Source organism: Clarias gariepinus, chromosome 14 (assembly GCF_024256425.1).
Source record: "Clarias gariepinus isolate MV-2021 ecotype Netherlands chromosome 14, CGAR_prim_01v2, whole genome shotgun sequence".
In the NCBI taxonomy this organism is placed as follows: domain Eukaryota; kingdom Metazoa; phylum Chordata; class Actinopteri; order Siluriformes; family Clariidae; genus Clarias; species Clarias gariepinus.
The window spans coordinates 31,920,963-31,941,822 of NC_071113.1; the positions used below are offsets into that span (position 1 = coordinate 31,920,963).

At 38.5% G+C, this 20,860-nt stretch overlaps 2 protein-coding genes across 3 annotated transcripts; both read right to left on the bottom strand.

Moving 5' to 3' along the window:
• Positions 1-576: 576 nt before the first annotated feature.
• On the bottom strand, positions 577-7,250 carry LOC128541028 (uncharacterized). Its single transcript, XM_053511106.1, has 2 exons — positions 7,148-7,250; positions 577-4,875 (listed from the first exon to the last, which is right to left on the bottom strand). The coding sequence occupies exon 2, from the start codon at positions 4,736-4,738 to the stop codon at positions 2,927-2,929; it is 1,812 nt and encodes a 603-aa protein (XP_053367081.1). The 5' UTR covers positions 4,739-4,875; positions 7,148-7,250; the 3' UTR covers positions 577-2,926.
• Positions 7,251-11,152: 3,902 nt separating this feature from the next.
• Positions 11,153-14,360, bottom strand: rpl38 (ribosomal protein L38). Of its 2 annotated transcripts, none has more exons than XM_053511107.1 (5): positions 14,314-14,360; positions 14,107-14,123; positions 13,422-13,482; positions 12,844-12,966; positions 11,153-11,226 (listed from the first exon to the last, which is right to left on the bottom strand). In XM_053511107.1, the coding sequence occupies exons 2-5, from the start codon at positions 14,107-14,109 to the stop codon at positions 11,201-11,203; spliced, it is 213 nt and encodes a 70-aa protein (XP_053367082.1). In that variant the 5' UTR covers positions 14,110-14,123; positions 14,314-14,360; the 3' UTR covers positions 11,153-11,200. The 2 variants fall into 2 exon arrangements, with proteins under 2 accessions (XP_053367082.1, XP_053367083.1); XM_053511108.1 differs by having other exon boundaries at positions 14,209-14,326.
• Positions 14,361-20,860: the final 6,500 nt, after the last annotated feature.

Below are 20,860 nucleotides of genomic sequence, written 5' to 3' on the forward strand. Positions count from 1 at the left end.
CTGGCTGAAGATCTCGTCACATGGATGCCCCGTGTGTCTCTCTGGGATGCGTCTGGTGTCTGGGAATGATTCTCTCTGCCTAGAAAATGGTTCTGGCCTTGACTGGTGTTGGCAACTGTTTCTCTGGGGACTTGACAGTTCGATAGTTCATGACTGGAAGTTCTTACAAGTCTACCTGGGTCTTCAATAACTACCTGGACTCCATATTAACATCAATTAACATCAGCTATTATAGCTGAACTGCCTCTCACCCTACACACTGTATAAATGCAGATCATTTACTGCTTTCTGTTTCACCCAAATGAGGATGGGTTCCCTGTTGAGTCTGGTTCCTCTCAAGGTTTCTTCCTATTACCATCTCAGGGAGTTTTTCCTTGCCACTGTTGCCCTCGGCTTGCTCCCCAGGGACAAACTGACCATTTTGATTCATACAAATTCATATTTCATACAAACTTAAATAATTTTTTTGACTGTGTAAAGCTGCTTTGCGGCAATAAAAATTGCTAAAAGCGCTATACAAATAAAATTGAATTGAATTGAATTACTTCAGCTCCTTCACAGCCAGACCTGAAAGAGAGCCGAATGACTAAATGTAAATGTACAGACATGTTATGAACACGTGATGTATTACTGGTTGGCCACGCCCCCTACAACAAGCACCGCTCATAAAGTACAAGACCAGTTTACAGTAAAATGAGGTAATGATTCATATTACGACACTAAAGCGCAGAAACTTGTGTTGATCGAAAGTGCCGTTTTCCTGAATATCATGTGACAATGTCAAACGAGGCCTAACTGAGGCTTCATCTCACCATCAATAAAATGAGGTAGGAACCGGTAAATCCTGAAAAGAGTAACAAAATTTAAAGCATCTGTATTAAGATTACAACTCACCTTCATTTCTCTAGAAGGCAATGAAGTATTTTATAGACAAATGGCATCCTCTACTGGCAGAATCGCACACAAAGATAAAACCTGCCTTTGCCTGTTGCCCAGCATCACAGGAGAATCATCTGTGAATGTTAGGGTTGGTTTAACACTCCTGAGAAAATGTGGTGAAACGGACTTCATGAGCCGTTTATATAAAAAGTAAAAATAATAAAATCAAAAATATATTAAAAAAGGAAAACAACATCCTCAAAGAATTTCAGTCAGGTTTCAGGCCCCATCATAGTACAAAAACTGCACTAGTTAAGATTGCAAACGACTTGTTTTTAGCTTCAGACCAAGGCTGCATCTCAATACTAGTCTTACTTGATCTTAATGCTGCATTCACCACCATAGATCATAATATTCTTATAGATCACCTACAAAATCATATAGGTATTCAGGGACAGGCATTTAAATGGTTTAGATCATACCTGTCTGATCGATACCATTTTGTAGATCTAAATGGAGAACTGTCTGGTGTAATGCCAGTGAAATATGGGGTCCCACAAGGGTCAGTTTTAGGATCTCTGCTGTTCTCAATATACATGCTTCCCTTGGGAAACATCATTAGAAGGCATGGGATTAGTTTCTATTGTTATGCTGATAATACACAATTATATATCTCAACAAAACCAGACGAAATACCCAAGTTGTCTAGACTAACTGAGTGTGTCCAGGATATTAAAAAAATGGATGACCAATAACTACATAAATACAGTGAATAAATATGGTGTGTTAGACCGGCAGGCAGTTCAGCTATAACAGTTGATGTTAATTAATGTTAAAAAATTATCCCTCGGATGGTATAATTATAAGTATATAAGTTAATAAGTATAATTATCATCATTCTGATGATATAAAGCAGAAGGAAGTTAATTAACATCCAGTCTCTTATGTCCTTCATACATTGTTCAACTTCATTAAGCTGTCTTTTCTCATCTGGCTGAGCTGATACGTATAACTGTGTCATCAGTATGAAAGTGAAAACTATTGCTATTTTCACTAATTATTTTACAGAGGAAGCATGTAAAAAGAAAAAAGCAGTGGGCCTAAAACCGAACCCTATAGAACACCAAACTTCACTTAAGAACATGCAGAATAAATTAAATTGTTGTTTGTCCTATTACTGGTTTATTCCATCCACCAACACCCCATCCCATTCACACACTCCATCTCCTCAATAAAAAGGGATTGGACTGACAAACACACACGCATACACAATGTGCATAAAGTTCTCTGTTTATTATCAGCAAAGAAAACAAATATGGACTTTTGGTCAGGTGCCCATTGTCACATACATCTCATACATCAAAAGAACAAGTCATTAACATGTCAGTCATAGAGAGAGGCAGACAGATGATAAACACATTGGCGTTTTCTGGCTAAACAAAAGGGTTCCAGCAAACACAAGATATTTTTATGTTCCGTATTTGTACACTGTATGTATTTTTTATGTATAAAGTGAGTTTTCATGCTAATACAGAGTTTACTATGTGTGTATGTGGTAAGGTGTGAATATGGAAGTCTTCATCCATGCTGATCTCTTCTTTGACAGAGATAATTTATGTTTAGTGAGTGAGTTGGAAGGCAGATTACTTCATTATGGGCTTGTGCCTTCAATCTTCCACTATATCCGAATTTGAATCATTAAGGGCAGGGGGCGCTGATCACATCTGGGCATCTCGCAGCCGTGCAATTTTTTCCATTGATTCAGTTAATTGGAATAAACAATTTAACAACATTTTCAAATGTTTAAATACTTTATATGACTGTGTATGTAACAAATAAAATTGTAAATTTGAATTAGAAATTTTGATATATAGAAGGAGAGAGAGAGAGATTTGTTTAGACTTTTCTAAATACTTGTTTATTCTGTAAATATATTCAGAATAAACAGATTATAAAATATAAATTGTACAGCTTGATTGAGGAGTGTGACTGCCAATGAACAGCCGTCAAAGCCTGAAGAGGAGTACACACTGCAGAAATTTCAGTTTCAATCCCTGCTAATGTTATTTCCATACGGACTGTAATTAAGTCTCTTTCGATACGTGCTGGAATAATTTGGCAGCTGACAGTCAGAGAGCTGATGGATCCTGATAAACTCTGTAAAGCTGAAGGAATTGTGTAATGGAAACTTTTTCTCCCAGCATGTATGTACAAAAGTCATGTTACTCTTCTGCCAGCATTCTGAGACGATATGAGGAGAGAAGCAGCCTGATTGATTCAGAGATGTAACTCGTGTTATTTTATGTCTTGCGGTAGATCTAGAGTGTTTGGTGCTGCATGGGCGCTTCACTAAACTGCTTAGCAGAAGTTCAGGTGGGGGAGGCGAGAAAATTAACTTCTTCTGTGTTACAGTGTGTCCATAGACACATAGGAATTTCAGTGGGGTAAATTTGGAGAAGTCCTGATTTAAATGTGATGGGATTAATGTGTCAGCTTTAAACAGTTTTGTAAAGTGAAGTAAATACTTCCTCTTATGAAGGAATGAGCGTAAAGCTAGAGGGTCTGTAATAAAGCGATGGGGAAACAGACTCCAAATGGACAAGAGGCCTTTAGCCCTACACCAGTCCAAATCCTGAAAATTTAGGTACACCACCTCTTTCTGAAAATATTCTAATGTAGAGTTAAACATCACAGATGGAGAGATAGATGTGGGTTTTAAAACACGTTTGTCCTCAATCGTTAAAATCGGACTGGGTCTGGTAGACACAATCGGACTTGATGAACAATTTATTTTCTTTTTAAATTGTGCATGGTTTGTAATGAAGGTTTCCAGAATAGAAGTATTTTTACTGAGTCTGGGTTCTCCGTATAATAACAGGAGGAGACGTTTAATCATGTCTGTATCAATATCTGTTTTTCCATGGACTAAAAGCCATGTCTTACAGATTTCGTCCTCTTCCTCTATTAGCTTTTTGAGTTTAGATTTTTTATTACGTACTGGAATGCTGGCTCCATGAAATCCCCGTTTTTTTGTGTCTATCCAGGTTCCCCCTTTCGCCATCGGAAGCTTTACTAAAAGAATCTCCTTTCTCTTTTCAGGGGTTTGGTGAAGACTCAGGTCTGAAGCCATCAGCATGATGACTAACGACCTAAAATTTCTTATTGACTCACAAATTACTGTGACGAAAAAGTATGTTGTGAACCAAGCTACCTTATTTAGGGGAAAGTCTTCATGCGTGTAAACACCCTGTAAAGCGCCTCTGAAGTACTGAGCAAGATCAGTATAGTGATCATACAGGTCTTGATTAATTCCTTTACACTCATTAATCCCTTCTCGAATGTCTTTATAACTATTCTTCTGATACTGTCCTTCGATAATGGTTATGATTTCATCCACATCTTCATTTGTTCTGAGTCGTTTTCCAACGAGAAAACCATAAAGCTTGTTCGGATACAGTTTATAAATCCAGTTATTGATCATGATGTATTTAGGATGACTTTCACCAACACTTGCGTAGTGTAGAATCACATTTAGGATATCTTCACCACACTGAATCACATAACAGTCCTTCAAAACACCATTTATATCATCCTCAGAATTAAACAATTCATTTTTTATCCATTTATACTCTTTATCAGCCCAAAGTATCTCTAAATCATATATAATGTATCTGCTGTTAGTTTTAACAGCGTGTTTAAGGCGATTCGACGCTTCATCTTCAGGCCTATTAAAAAAACCCCAGGCTAAAGCTTCAATGTCATCAGTGTGGACTTTCCTAAAGTCTTTACACACGAATCGATCAGGCTGTTCTGGTAGAGCATTTATAACATCAGGCTGATTATATTTAAGCTGACCCATAACAATTAGTTGTTTAATGACTTATCTGTATGTGAGTTATGTCTCGCGCTCTGGTCTTCAGGTCCGTGCGGCGATTTCAGCGGGAAAACACTGAGGTATTCTCTTCCTGTTCGATCCTTTTATACGGAGGAAAAGCGCTTAAAAAAAAGGTGTGTCAAGAATGGAAAAGTGAAATTACACTGAAATTAAAACTTTAAAAGTGCTTTAATTATGGTTAAAAACTAATCATTACAAATTATGCAACATAATTAAAATAATGTTAATAAATAAAGAATGAATAAACTGTAAAGTTTAAACCGCGAAACATTTCCCGCCAAGTTTAAACCGAAACTCATTGAGTGCTGGCTCGGTTATTTTCTATTGGGCGCGCATGCGCAAATCATCGCAAAACCCCCGTGTGTGTTATATAGTTAACGGTAATGAATAGTTACATTTGAGTCTTTTCGGTCCGGAGTCGTTCGTTCTTTTGTCACGTGACTCCCATAGACGCTATGCGGTGCGATAGATTCAAAAGAACGAACGACTCCGACTGAAGATATGATGGTGAGTTACTCATTCTGTTTATTATAATATGTCCTTAGCTGCATTGTAATATTTTCACAACTGGAACTATAGACTACATGAGTGTATGTAGACGTGTTGGGGGTCTTTTTATTATTAAAAAACGCAAAATTTTAATTTATTTCTGATTAAAAGAACGAAATGACTCAAAAAAGCATACAAAAATTATGTACTATTAATAATTATTAATTATTCATACACAAATAATAGGAATTAATTTTTAGGACATTAATATAAATTTAATGAACTTCTTTAAATACCATCCAGGTCATGTGACTAAAAACTACCTCAATAATAAAATAATAATACTTGGTGAAGGTACAAATCTTGATATTTCAAAATAATTCTTCACTGTTTACAAATAAATAAATCAATAACAATCAGTAAGGACATTTACAGTTAGTCATTCAGCACACTCTCTTATCCAGAGCGACTTACAAAAAGTGTTTTGAAGTTTCAGTCATTAGATAAATCTTTACACTGGGTCGCCAACTATAAGTACCACCAGTCACACACTGTTGGAAAGGGTTTTTATTTGTTAGAATCTTTAAGTTGGGGGTGAGAATTATCCTTGGAAGAGTTGTACCTTCAGGTGATCATGAAGTAAGATGATTATTTTGATACTAGTTTGGGGTCACAAGGTCACATGCCCTGGAAAGTGTTAAAAAATACTGTTAAAAAAATTTATATCTTGAGATATAAAGAGCTGTACCTTGATTTCACAGTTTTCTGATGCCTTTCTTTAACAGCCAGCATTGTGTTTTTGTAAGATGGGACTGGACCACCGGGCCTTTGGGATGGGGGAGGCTCGGTGCCCATTCTACTGATATAACTGATAATGTTATTCACTTCACCTTTCAGCGGTCCTAATGTTATGGCTCATTTGTGTACGCAATCATACGTTATTAACAGCGAGGACCTTTTCTCCTTTTTGACGTTTTTGGGGTCAGGTGTTTACTATCTCCCGGTATAGTATAGTACTGAACTGTCAGATTATTTTATTACTCTAATGAAGGCAGTTCTACACACAGAAATGGAAACAACAGAAAGGCTACAGTAACTCAAATAATCACTAGTCATCAAGCGTGGTAAGCAGAAAATCACCTCAATACACAACTGACATGAGAGACAGGAATCTGAGCTACAGAGGACACAGACTGAAAAAACATCACCTGCTCTTTATCCAGTCTGATTGTATTGCATGACCAAGTGTTCCTAATAAAGTGGTCCGTGGATCTGTTTGCCCTCTGAATGGACATGTGGGTGAACACTGTTCTGTCTCATGAGTAAAGAGGTTTTGCACTTTGTTCTTCACCATACGGACACTAAAATGAACTTGAGTTTAAAAAGGACATAACAGATGATTAAAAGGATTTCAGGGAAACAGCACTTTGTACAAAAAAAACACCTCTTCCCAGTTGTGTTTGACTGATGGCACTTAGTTATTAACCTAGTTAACCCAGTGTAAGTCTCTATCCAGTGATGTTAACTTTAAAGCACTTTTTGTAAGTCGCTCTGGATTAGAGAGTGTGCCGAATGACTAAATGTAAATGTACAGACATGTTATGAACACGTGATGTATTACTGGTTGGCCACGCCCCCTACAACAAGCACCGCTCATAAAGTACAAGACCAGTTTACAGTAAAATGAGGTAATGATTCATATTACGACACTAAAGCGCGGAAACTTGTGTTGAGCGAAAGGGACGTTTTCCTGAATATCATGTGACAATGTCAAACGAGGCCTAACTGAGGCTTCATCTCACCATCAATAAAATGAGGTAGGAACCGGTAAATCCTGAAAAGAGTAACAAAATTTAAAGCATCTGTATTAAGATTACAACTCACCTTCATTTCTCTAGAAGGCAATAAAGTATTTTATAGACAAATGGCATCCTCTACTGGCAGAATCGCACACAAGGATAAAACCTGCCTTTGCCTGTTGCCCAGCATCACAGGAGAATCATCTGTGAATTTTAGGGTTGGTTTAACACTCCTGAGAAAATGTGGTGAAACCGACTTCATGAGCCGTTTATATAAAAAGTAAAAATAATAAAATCAAAAATATATTAAAAAAGGAAAACAACATCCTCGAAGAATTTCAGTCAGGTTTTAGGCCCCATCATAGTACAGAAACTGCACTAGTTAAGATTGCAAACGACTTGTTTTTAGCTTCAGACCAAGGCTGCATCTCAATACTAGTCTTACTTGATCTTAATGCTGCATTCGACACTATAGATCATAATATTCTCATAGATCGCTTACAAAATCACAGTTATTCAGAGGCAGGCATTAAAATGGTTTAAGATCATACCATTTTGTAGATGTAAATGAAAACCCGTCTGGTGTAATGCCAGTGAAATATGGGGTCCCACAAGGGTCAGTTTTAGGACTTCTGCTGTTTTCAATATACATGCTTCCCTTGGGTAACATCATTACCCAATTATATATCTCAACAAAACCAGATGAAATATCCAAGTTGTCTAGATTAACCGAGTGTGTCCAGGATATAAAAAAAAATAAATGACTGATAACTTTCTTTTACTAAACTTAAATAAAACAAAGATATTACTTATTGACCCCAAAACCAGCACACAACAACTCTCACAATTCAGCCTGTGTTTAGAAGGATGTACTGTTACTACCAGCTCAACAGTAAAAGACCTGGGCGTAATATTAGACAGTAACTTGTCCTTTGAAAATCATATTTCCAATATCACAAAAACAGCCTTTTTCCATCTTAGAAATATTGCCAAACTTAGGAGTATCCTATCCGTATCTGTTGCAGAAAAGCTAGTTCATGCATTCACGACCTCCAGACTGGACTATTGTAATGCATTACTAGGTGGTTGTCCTGCATCCTCAATAAACAAGCTACAGTTAGTCCAAAATGCAGCCGCCAGGGTTCTCACTAGATCTAGAAAATATGATCATATAACCCCAATATTATCATTCCTGCACTGGCTACCTGTTCAGTTTAGAATTAATTACAAAATAGTACTACTTACATAAAAGGCTTTAAATGGTTTAGCTCCCACATACCTAACCAGTCTTCTGATACGCTATAATCCACCACATTTCTTAAGATCACAAAACTCTGGACTTCTGGTAATTCACAGAATTTCAAAATCTACAAAAGGGGGTAGGGCTTTTTCATATTTAGCTCCAAAGCTTTGAAATAGCCTTCCAGACAGTGTTCGGGGCTCAGACACAGTTTCCCAGTTTAAAAGTAGACTCAAGACGCATCTCTTTAATCTGGCATACGCGTAACTCATCCCATAACTTCATACTTCAGTACACCTATCCTGAATGGCAACTACGCTAATTCTCTCCATCTGTACTGACTCCCTGTGCTGAACGGGACTTCATGTTATTTTAATTAACTTGTAATATTGAACTTTCAGCTGCATAAACACGTTATATAATTTCTATCTGTTATCACCCAGATAAAGATGGGGTTCCCTGTTGAGTCTGGTTCCTCTCAAGGAGTTTTCCTCGTCACTGTCACCCTTGGCTTGCTCATCAGGGACAATCTCATTATTTAGACACATTTTTCTCACACATACACTTCCATTATTTTTGTGAAGCTGCTTTGAGACAATGACCCCTGTTAAAAGCAGTATATTAATAAAATTGAATGACAAATTTAGCAGATAAAATGCAGGTGCATTGTGACCTGAGAACTTGATCTTAAAGAGAAACTCCGGCTTAAACATTCCAATTTGCTACTTTAGCAAATTTAGCACTAAAATACATCTGCAGCTAAGTGATATTTACAATACAAGATTTCAAGTTTTATCAAAATCCTGAGACAAAGAAATTGACCGAAAACATTCTCCATCTGCTTGTTCCTTATTTCACAAGACTCCACACTCAGTCACTAATGAAGAATCTCAATGAGGAAAAAAAGTTTTGAGCGCACTGTGCATGGATTAACATTAATACATTAGTTTTCTAAACACATTTTATGTATTGAGCCAACATTTTTAAATAATTGCTAATTCCTGTAATTTGATCACTGAACAGTTGGACAGGCTTGAGTTTATTCTGCACAATGCATGGTATTCATACAATCTGATCTGAAAACATTTAGATACTGTAATATTCCAGAAGTTACACTATTTAGGACTTTATCCAGGTAAGGCAGACGTAGACCTGAGTTAGTTCTGTTCAGCTCAGCACTCTAAAGGTCCTATAGTTGTCACTCCACACACTGCACATTAACTCCACAGCTTCAGAGTAGGGCTGCACGATTTGGGAAAAATGTCAAAATTGCGATTTACGATTGCGATACGATAAACAAGTGGTATGACTCAACTTGCTTATCAAGGAAAATGCCCCCACATTACTAATAATGCTGAAATTTTAATTTCTCAACTGAGATATAGTGTACAGTGCAATCTAGCAACTAGAAATGAACAATGTTTTCTAATTAACACAAATTTGTACAAATTTAAATAAGAGTAACATCTTTACATTATTGAATTAAATTACATTAAATTAACTTTAAAATAAAATAAAAAAGTCAAAAGTACAGATAAATAAAACAAATACCCATTTAAAAAATATTTTTTACATTTTGTCCCAAAACAGGGACATTTAAGGAGGATGTAACATACTTTATTGGTATTCTTATTAAATCACTCACCATTTTTAATCTAATGATAAAGAACAGATTAAAGGAAAGAAAAGTGTCCTTTAAACATATTAATTTTAGAGTCATGCTAATAATCATGAAAATAATTTAAATGAGACATTTCTAGTGTTCTTTGTGACACAGATTTCTACACTGTATTTCCATTTATTCTTAAATAAATCTGGTAATAGCTGTCCTCTCTAACGTACAGTTAAGTAGCTTTAAATATGAAGATTAAATTAATTTTTATTACCGATGGCCAAATAAAGTCTATGCCCGAAGCACTGTAACCTAGTCCAGTGATTAACCCCCCCGCTTTGGCGATGTTCGTGCCGTTGTCTGTTGCGACTGCGACCAAACCATCCTTACAGAGGTCCCATGCAGCCACTGCCCCTCTCAAACCCGCGGATACAGTATGTTCTCTCCGGTGTGATCGTCAGGGAAATACCATGTTTGCAGGCAACGGCTTTTCAGTTCAAACTCATTGTGCGCGGTTAGGCTAATATATGTCTCCGTCGTCCTGCTTGACCAAAGGTCCGTAGGAGTTAAAAATAATTTCACTGCAGTTATTTCAAGTTGAACGTCGCTACGTCACTTACTGAGACTTACAAACACATCTGTAATAATGTGTTGTTTTGTTCTGCTCACACTGGATTCTGCTTTGTTTGGTCTTTTTACTACTCTTGGCTTTTACCGCCATGCATTTATCATACTTTTCTGTGTTGCTTCAGGTGCTGATATAAATTTGTCGTGTCGCCACCTGATGTAGCGACTTTAGTTTTAGCAATTTTGCGCAGTACCTCTTTCTGCTTAGTGTCCGATATCCTGAAACCAAAATATCGCCAAATAACAGAGCTTGCATTTTTTCTGGGCACAAGTTCAGCGTCGGTCTCTACTGTATCTATTTTCTTCCGTCTCCACACTGCGCTGCGGAAAGTCACGTGACCACCAGCACGCGCGCTACACGAGTCTAACTGTTTTTTTTTCTGACATAAGAAATGGCCATACAGCTCTTAGAACGAATGTCTTGTTACGTCCGCGAACGCATTTGTTTATTTAATATAATCGCAACATTTGCTGTAATGTAATCGCATAGGCTGACATCGCGATATGATTAATCGTGCAGCACTACTTCAGAGATAACAGTATTATATTACACCAAAACCCAGCTTTCTTTAAAACACTAAAAATGGAAATAAGACAAAATGCAGCATGTGTTGATTTTACAAATTTTTATTATTTATTTTTTTGTACAAGTGAAGTGTTTACTTCAGCTCCTTCACAGCCAGACCTGAGAGAGAGAGAGGGAGAGATTATGGCTACAAATTAACATTCAGTTCATGTCTGCTGTAAATTAGGTTTTCATCAGTTTGAAAAACTAACCGTGATCAGTGAGTTTAAATCTGTTAAGGACCATTACTAAGAGTAAGCAAAACCTTACACACAATAGTAGGAGTGTCCCTACAGTACACTACAGATTAAACTAGTCTTGTGTTTTAAGTTTAAATGTTGATGAACTGGTGGAACTGAAGTTTCTATGGAGAAGCAGAAACCCAGCACTTGGTTCGTCTTTTGTTCTAGCAAGCGTGTAAATGCACCAAGAGCACTGGACAGGCCCAGGGTGTTTGGACAACTTGCAAAGGGAACTGACTTCATCTCCATCACTCAGACCTTAATACACACCGAGACAAGACCAGGGGCAGTTACAGCCCGATGGAAATTCTGGACCATCTAAATGTGATGTGGTCAGTAACCAACCCTGCTGCAGGGTGTGAGGAGGATCAGCGTGTTTCAGTGACTTTTCAATAAGACAATGAGCAACAAAACAGATGCAATTTACCAAGAAAAAGTCTAAGGCACACCGTGATTCACAAATCTCTCATGACAAACATCTATGTACAACTAATTATTTATTTGCAACCTGATGAGGGTACATTCACAAACCACAACAATTCGGTGATGTTGGTTTTGAGTGTGTATTTCTGAGACATTAGAGGTGCATTTTCCATTTACCCTGCAACCTATTAGACGCCTTCTAGAGTTTCAGCAAACTTTTGCCAATCTGAGTGTAGAGTGAAGCTGATCACATTACAGCAGCACAGACAGAACTACTCACAACTACACACACTTAATCACTGTTAAATAGGGCAGTCAGTCATGTGGTACACATTTATGTGATTGGCTGAAATTGTAGAAGGACTCTGATTGGCTGCAGGAAGTAGAGCAGTAAATCTTATTACATCAGGAACATTTCAAATCCCCACACGCAGGGACGCTCATGAAAATCATGCGGTTTGTGAACACAACATTAGACTGCACATAAATGTAAATTTGTGTTCGCTGAAAAACATTAGTGTAATTATTGAAACACGCTTGACAAATACATTAGTACAAACCTAACTCTGATCTATCCATCAACACTCCAAAGGCTCATTTAAACAAGATCATGTCCACCTTGCTCTACATTAGTCCTTAACAGATAAACACTCCATATGAAAAGCACAATGACACAGAACCCTGTTTACATTTAATAATATTCCATACAAATGTTTGTCTAAGCGCTTACATGTACTTCATACAAAGAAATGGTCTAAGGAATAAGAAAATATTTAGGTGATCGTACAGGAGGCTCAATCAGTGTTCTAAAATATTTTTAATGCGAGTCATTTTCACAGTGAAACGCTGTAGCACTCTCCAGCACTATGCTGCACGCTGACAACACACCGGGACTACCAGTTAATTTAAGCAAATACTGATTATTCTCAGATTAAGTTAAATTTCAAACAACAGTGCAGAAGGTAATTTCTGCACCTCTACTGAGGCTGAACTGGAAAAACTGCTGTAGCGACTTTTACATTTAAAACTGACCAGGAGCTCATTCAGACATGAAGTGTGTGTGTGTGTTTACCAGGTGGCAGAGACTGTTTGAGCTTCTCAGCCTTCTCCTTGTCTGTGATGACGAGCGTGTACAGGTACCTACTGCAGCGCACCTTAAACTTCACATTGTCCTTGTTCTTCTTGATCTTAACAGCTACACAAACACATACAATCAACTCTTACATTCCATTACACACTCAAGTGATACACTTATTGTGAGACAATAATCATACGACTATAGTTTCGATTTATCTACAGATGCACAATTAAATGTATAAGAAATTTATTGCTTATAAAATAACTAAAATTTGCTTTTCCATGAATAATGTTATGGTGACCAATAGTGACAATTATCCTCTTGACAAAATCCCTTATTTGTGGTTTCTGGCTAGACAAATACATTTAAATACAAAATGGTACATTTCTTTATTGCGCTTCAGTTTATATTACAAAGACTAACATCACCTACTTAAAGTAAACTTTAAAAGACAGGAATAAATCTAAACTATGTTTATAACTAAAAAGCGAGTACTGAGTCGATCAGTCGCATCACTCAGCTCTAATTAAGCAACGTGATTAAAACAATTCAGAGAAACCGATTAAACTTACACTTGGCGTCCTTCCTCCTGGCCGTCAGCAGGAAATCTTTAATCTCTTCGATTTTGCGCGGCTGTAACAGAACAGTGTGAATCATTAACATCACTGTCTCAGGGTTTATTCATTTTCTCTAACAGCACAACAACTTAAACCACCATACACATTGAGCCTTCAGTGTGTGACGTCACAACCGACTCAGGTACACATTTAATTACCACAAAGTTACTAATAAACCTGAACTGCTGTTAAATTAATTAACGGCTTCTGACCAACCAGAGCAGAAACAATGAAGGAAAACTAACCAATCACAATCAGTCGCGATGCTACGACAGCCAATCAGAACAGAGAGATTTACATAACGTGCACGATTAGCCCTCAGCTAGCATAAACATGTTTATTCCGTATTAGAGGAAATAAATTAGATGGTGTGAATAAACAAACACCGTCAATAATGTTATACCGAACATATTAAACTGTTAACTGAAGTGAATGTTTTATTTCTCCGGCTAGCACAGACGACTAGCAGGTCGCTAACACACACGACTAGCGGGTCGCTAACACACACGACTAGCGGGTCGCTAACACACCGACAAACTGACAAACTAAAGACAGAATAGAATGTATTAAACCGGTTCACTCCGCAAAAATGTAGTTTTATTATGAGAAAAGCTGAAGCCTCACAAACGCGGTTCCTCACCATTTTCCCGGCGGATCCTGTAACACACACACACAGAGAAAAAAAATCACATTAAAACCGTAATATAACTCGATATTTAAAAATAATAACTTAAATCAATACCTAAACACTTAATAACTGTCAGAATTTCGTGTAATTATAAACACACGGGAGGATTATTTTAGATTTGTACAGATGATCTCAGACATGTTCAGCGCTAATACTCACACAGCCTGTGAACGAGGAAGGAAAAGGGGCGGGACTTCCGCTTCCGCGGTACTTATAGCTTCGCTACGGCGGCGCACGAGCGACATTGTAATACGTAAACGTAAAAGTGAGCGACATCTCGCGGCGAAGCGAGAAAACTACACCTGATGATCCGAGTCATTTAGTCGATTCTTTAACTCGATGATTCGTTATCTTAAAATATATTGGTTTAAATATATTTCATGTGTGATCATCAGTTTTACATTATTAAAAAACATTTTAATATGCTTTAAAAAAATAATTAATTGTGAATATTTAAACAGATAGTGTTTCTAATCATAACTTATACATCAGTAATAATTTATTTCTGAGTTTCCCAGTAATTTGTGGTGTCGAATTAAACGATAATTAAAACGTCTTATGTTTGAACAGAATAAACATTTCTGAGACTTTAGTATTCAGACAAATCACATTTTGACCTTTTTGCAGAGTCATGTCACAAGAGTACAAGTCACTTCTACAGATTATTTTTTTATTACTAATTTATTATTCATTTGCAGCAAATATTCTTTATTTAATATACACATTGTGTGAAAATATTTTAAAAACAATATCAAACACACTTTAAATTAATTAAATGCTGGTTATTTCCCTTTCTTGTAATGAAATTACATATTAATTAGCATTATTCTTCATTATTGATTATCTTTTGCTTTTCTTGGGGTTTAGCAGATTCTAATTATTGCAGAATCCCAGGTTCTGTGTTTTGTCTCCATGTGGCATGGCGAGGACAGGCTTTCGTGCTTGTGGCGACAGAGCCGTCTCAGCGCCCCCCTCTAATGGGACATGCCGTCTATCCAGGTGACTAAAATCACAGCTGTGAAGGTCTTGTGTGGCCGAAGCATGATGTTCATGGGCTCTAGAAAGGTTCTGTGTGCTCCATGTCTGTAAGTCCCAGATGAAGACCCAAGTATTACCAGTGACAGCTGAGGATCAAAATCACAGATTTGAGTCTGACTTCACTCTTCAGGGTTATCTGTCAGCAACAGTTGTTCAGGTCCAAGGCAGAGATGAAACAGTCCTTTCCCAGGTACTCCACTATTTTGTCCACACGAGAATGGGGAATCTGCTGGCTTCAGCCCAATCCCACCAAAAGACATCCACAAACTCCATAAACTCCAGTACATCTATCCTGAATGGGAACTACACTAATTCTCTCCATCTGTTCTGTACTTTTCTACCCATCCAGAGGCATCTGGAGATTGTACCAGCTTCAGTAGACAAAGGCCAACCCTGCGAGGATCCTGAGGCATCCAGAGAAGGACCAGCTCCAGCTGAAATCTGCTATATGATGGTTGGAGCTACACATCCTGCTCCTGTGCTCCCAGTGATCCAGACCCCATCTGCCCTCTGTTATATTGAACTTTCACCTGCACAACACACATGATGTTATTTCTATCTGTTATCACCCAGATGAGGATGGGTTCCCTGTTGAGTCTGGTTCCTCTCAAGGTTTCTTCCTATTACCATCTCAGGGAGTTTTTCCTTGCCACTGTCGCCGTCACCCTTGGCTTGCTCATCAGGGACAAACTCATTATTATCTTATTATTATCTATCACATTATATCACACATACACTCTTTCATAATTTTTTTTGTTTCCTTTTATTTTGTGAAGCTGCTTTGAGACAATGTCCGTTGTTACAAGCGCTATTAAAATAAAATAAAATTGAATTAAATCAAACTCTGTCATCGCTAGAAAGACAATGATTTCCCTAAAAACTCACACGCCCCTTTTAAACATCAGCTATGTTTACTTGTTCTGAATTTTTAACTTTTGGTTTTGGGGAAGATCGAATATAAACATGAGTGTCTGTGTGCTGAAGTAAATGGATAAACCTCGCTTCCCGCAGGGCAAGACACACTTTTCACCAACATGTCATCACATCACATCTATGAAGGTTTTCTTCTTCCCTGATGCCACACACCAAATTCCAGGACTCAGAGTGTCAGAGAGTGGCTCTGGGAGCACGAGGAGTCGTTTACACACATGAACTCGACACTTGAAAATAGTTCGGAAGGTCCCAGGTTCAAACCCCACAACCACCAAGTTGCCCTTAACCCTCAACTGCTCAGATGTGTAATGAGATAAAAATGTAAGTCGCTCTGGATAAGAGCGTCTGCCAAATGCCCAAATGTAAATGTAAAATGCTTGAGAGACTTTGTTTTTTGGTGAAGTGGAGTGATAACATAACACACTTCCAAATGGAAAACTAATCCTGTCTAAATAGGGTTTATTCCTCCATCCTGAACCTGCGATATAGATTTGAGATGCTGTAGGTCTGTAGGTCTGTAGGTTGGGCGAACACTAGAGGGCGCTGTGTCTCCACATGACCTGGCATCATGGACCGGATTTTAAGGAGCACACCCGCGCACTAAGAGCTGAAGAATCAGTCATTAAGCGTGTGATGCGTAGTGATGGAGCTGAGAGATGATTATCCTGGACCGAGGTTACTGCAGTAGGAAATGTTTCTCAGGTCGGATAACGAGCTGCAGAAGGAGCACAGATCTGCATTAATAAGGCTCTTCATGATGGAATGAGGCTACGGCGAGTGTCTCAAACCTCACAAAGACTCACTTCTAGTAAAATATGCGCATTTCATCAGAATCAGGTCTCAGGTCTGCAGACTCGCCGTCTTCAGCTTCGATTACATCCAGAATCAAAACAAGCAATTTGGCCTGATTAATGATCTGTGTGTGTGTGTGTGTGTGTGTGTGTGTGTGTGTGTGTGTGTGTGTGAGAGAGAGAGAGTGTTTGATTATTGTAATAAATCAAAGCTGACTAATCCATCATACATTATAACTGAGTTAAATAGAAATTAATATTTAAATGAATTCTGTTGTTTAATCCCGCTGGTCCTGAAACATCAATAATGTCTCTTCATCTCGACCCGCCTCCACTCCGGACATCATCGTTCCTTACACACAATAACCTTCTGGACACCATGAGGTTTCCAGGTCCAGGATCCAGTTTTGGATTCATGTGAAAGACACGTACAGGACATACAGACACACTGGATAAAGTGTATAAAGTAAATGGTTGTAAAGTATCTGTGTTTAATCTGCGTAAACTCACACTGGAAATAAACATGAGGAAAATATAATTCATATTTATGAAATTCCTATTACACATATTCCATCTTATTATGAGCCAGAGGGCAGATGATAGCCATGATACCGCGTCCCCCGGAGTTGCTCGAGGGCCCACAAGGCCACCTTAGTGGAGCTGGGGTTTAAACCACAGACCTTCTGATTATTAACCCTGAGCCTTAACCCTCTGACCTACCACTGCCCCATGAACCGTATAACATATGTATATACTATATACTATAAATACAGAAGATCGTGAAGAACCTCTGCCATCCCAACAATGGACTGAGGTCTTTCAGCTGCTCGTGTTGAGAAGTCACCACATAACTTGGCACAGGATTCAGGTCGGATCCCCTTCCCAGGCCTGGGACCGAGACTGTGGCTGGGGTTTGGGCATTGGGTGGGAAATTGAACCCGGACCTTACGCATGGCAGGTGAGGGACACTGAGCCACCAATACCCTGCTGAAGGCCTGCTAAAGAAAAGAAGGGTCTATCATTTTGGTTTGGAATAAAGAATAGAGACAGAATATCATTTAAAAAATCAAGAAAAGACACATTATATAAATGTCATGAATTGAGTTGCTCAGTGAGTTAAATAAGTATTTGATCCTCAACAACCAACGATAATTCTGGCCCACACAGGCTGGTCATGTGCTCATCTGCTTCACAGTTCATTTAAGAAGCTTCAACAACAACTCCTTTTGTGTATAACTGTCCACACAATCTCTATGTTGCTTTCAAACCTCCCCACCATGGGCGAGACCACAGAGCTGTCAGAGGACGTCAGGGACGAGACTGTAGACCTGCACGAGGCCGAATGGGATACAGAACCATCAGCCAGAAGATCAGTGAGAACGAGACAACTGCTGGAGCGATTCTTCACAGCACTATGAAATATAAAATACCCTGACCGTGTGTTACTCTGAACCGTATTCTTAATGTAAATAATGTAAGTGTTTTTACAGAAATGTCTTGAGTTTTCAGATTAGGCAGAATTTATTTATTTATTAAAAAAAAAAAAATCAGTAGAGTTCAAAACAAATAAAGGACATTACGTGATGTGTTTTTGGTTCCCTAAAGTACCTTTTATACCGTTACTCTAATAAACATCATAAAAAATGTACACCAGGAGGGTGACATGATGATCACGGGGAGGTTTATTTATATAAAAATCAAAATTTAGGTAATTCAAAAGGTTTATGATCTAAAGAAATGTATAGAATTATAGAATTTATCTTTTATATAATTAGTCGCAGCACTTTCCACATATACACACATTGATGAGCCGTACACACACAGTGAAGTCCCAGTGTAGATTATTAGATTATTATTAGATTATTATTAGATTATTATTAGATTATTATTAGATTATTATGTGTGTAAAGAAGTTTAAGGGGGTAAAACCCACACCGTACTGTAATCACACTGTACATTTAAAACATTTTATTTACCTTCAAGTCTCTCAGTGTAACAGCATTACACAGGAGCCTGTGTGTGTGTGTGTGTGTGTGTGTGTGTGAACATTAACATGAAATCGATTCACATTCTGCACACACATCCTCGTCAAAACACTGTGAAACCTGACAATGGGGTTGGTGTTTTTTTTCCGTCCCTATGTTATACTTTTGCAGGATTTTCCCCTCAGGCATGTACACACACACACACACGCACGCACGCGCACACACACGCGTTTAAACTGAATACCTAAGTAAATGTAAATGTAAGCTAGAAGTAATGTGTGTTCAGCCCATACATTATGGATCAGGTGTGTGTGTGTGTGTGTGTGTGTGTGTAGGTGTGTGTGTGTGTGTGTGCAAGTGAGTGTAAATTCACTGCCCTGAAACACGTAACACAGCCATGCTGAAGGAACAAGATATCAGGAACAGACACACACACACACACACACACACACACACATACACACAATGAAGGCAAACACTGAACAAATATGTAATAATGATTTCTGACAGATAATTTACAGAAACTCCCACCAAACTGAAATATTGAACAGTTTCCTAAATGATTTAACTGGAATAATGAATAAAATAAAATCATCTAGAATAATAATTATACACTGATCAGCCGTAACATTATCACCACCACCAGGTGACTTAAAGTTCACCCAGAGAGAGAGAGAGAGACAGAGAGAGAGAGAGAGACAGAGAGAGAGAGAGAGAGAGAGAGACAGAGAGAGAGACTCGCGGCAGCGAACAGCTCCCCCTAGAGGCCCCGCAGAGCCACGCCCTGAGGGCCAGAGCCACGCCCTGAGGGCCAGAGCCACGCCCTGAGGGCCAGAGCCGCTCCGTGGGGGCACAAGGGAAACAGAAAAGGCTTTTTAAAATTTCAACCCATCACAGGGCACACAAACACACTCCCACACTCACTTACACACTACGGGCATCTTAGGAACTTACACTCAGGCGCAAAGACCAGAACCAAACACTAGAATACACACTAGAACAAGGTCCGGCATGAGAACCTTAGAACCTAAAAAGATTAAAAGTGAATCATAAAGAGGAAATGTTGGAACTATAACCAGCCAAAGTGCTGAGCAGTGGAGCACGGACAGGAAGGAGAGCGAGAATCAGAAATCAGATTCAATATTTAAGAAGCTGGAATAAAAACAGGACAAAAAAGAGAAGATAAAATGAGAATGAACAGAGAAGGAGAGCGAGAACGAGGGGAGAGCCAGGTCAAGACACACAGCAGCTTTAATGATTTAATCTCCTTTAACACGTCTAACATCATCACATCCCAGAATTCCCTGCTGAGTGTGTGTCAGGAGAGTGTGGCTCAGTCTGCACACACACACACACACACACACACACACACACGCTGTGTTAGTTCTGTGTTGGAGGATTTTCCTGTGTGTCAGTTCAGACGTATCTGTTTCACCCTTCAGTGTCTCATCATCGGATTAACTGTGCGTGTGTGTGTGTGTGTGTGTTAATGAAATTATTATTCTCATGAGGTAATGAAGCTGATTATCTGCTAATGCTAAATTCTTAAAAGTAATAGTGTTTTTATTTTATTATAATTTCTGCTCACCTCTGTCAGGGTCTGTCCTTTAATCTCTCTGTTCACCATCATATTCTCTTTATTTCATCTGAACATGTTTAATCCTCTCTCTCTCTCTCTCTCTCTCTCTCTCTGTATCACCTCGGGGAAATTGAGGTCCTGTCCGTCATCCACGTCTCAACTCCATTACCATGTCAGGAGAGCAGAATTCCTGCAGCTTCTTTCTGATGGAGCCGTCAGTAGAGACAGAGAAGTCCTGACCCCCTTGAACGGCACCTAGCTCTATTACCCAGAATTCACAGCTCATTCTTGGAGAATTTAAAGATGAAGGTTTGTTTTCAGACAGCAGCAGGACTAAGATGAAGATTCACACACACACACACACACACACACACACACAC

Excerpts from the sequence above, each read along its gene's own strand:
- LOC128541028 (XM_053511106.1), bottom strand. The coding sequence starts at position 4,738 with ATGGGTCAGCTTAAATATAATCAGCCTGATGTTATAAATGCTCTACCA.
- rpl38 (XM_053511107.1), bottom strand. Across the intron at positions 12,967-13,421 it reads CAGGAGGAAGGACGCCAAGT|CTGTTAAGATCAAGAAGAAC; the intron begins GTAAGTTTAATC and ends GTGTTTGTGTAG. Across the intron at positions 11,227-12,843 it reads CAAACAGTCTCTGCCACCTG|GTCTGGCTGTGAAGGAGCTG; the intron begins GTAAACACACAC and ends TCTCTCTCTCAG.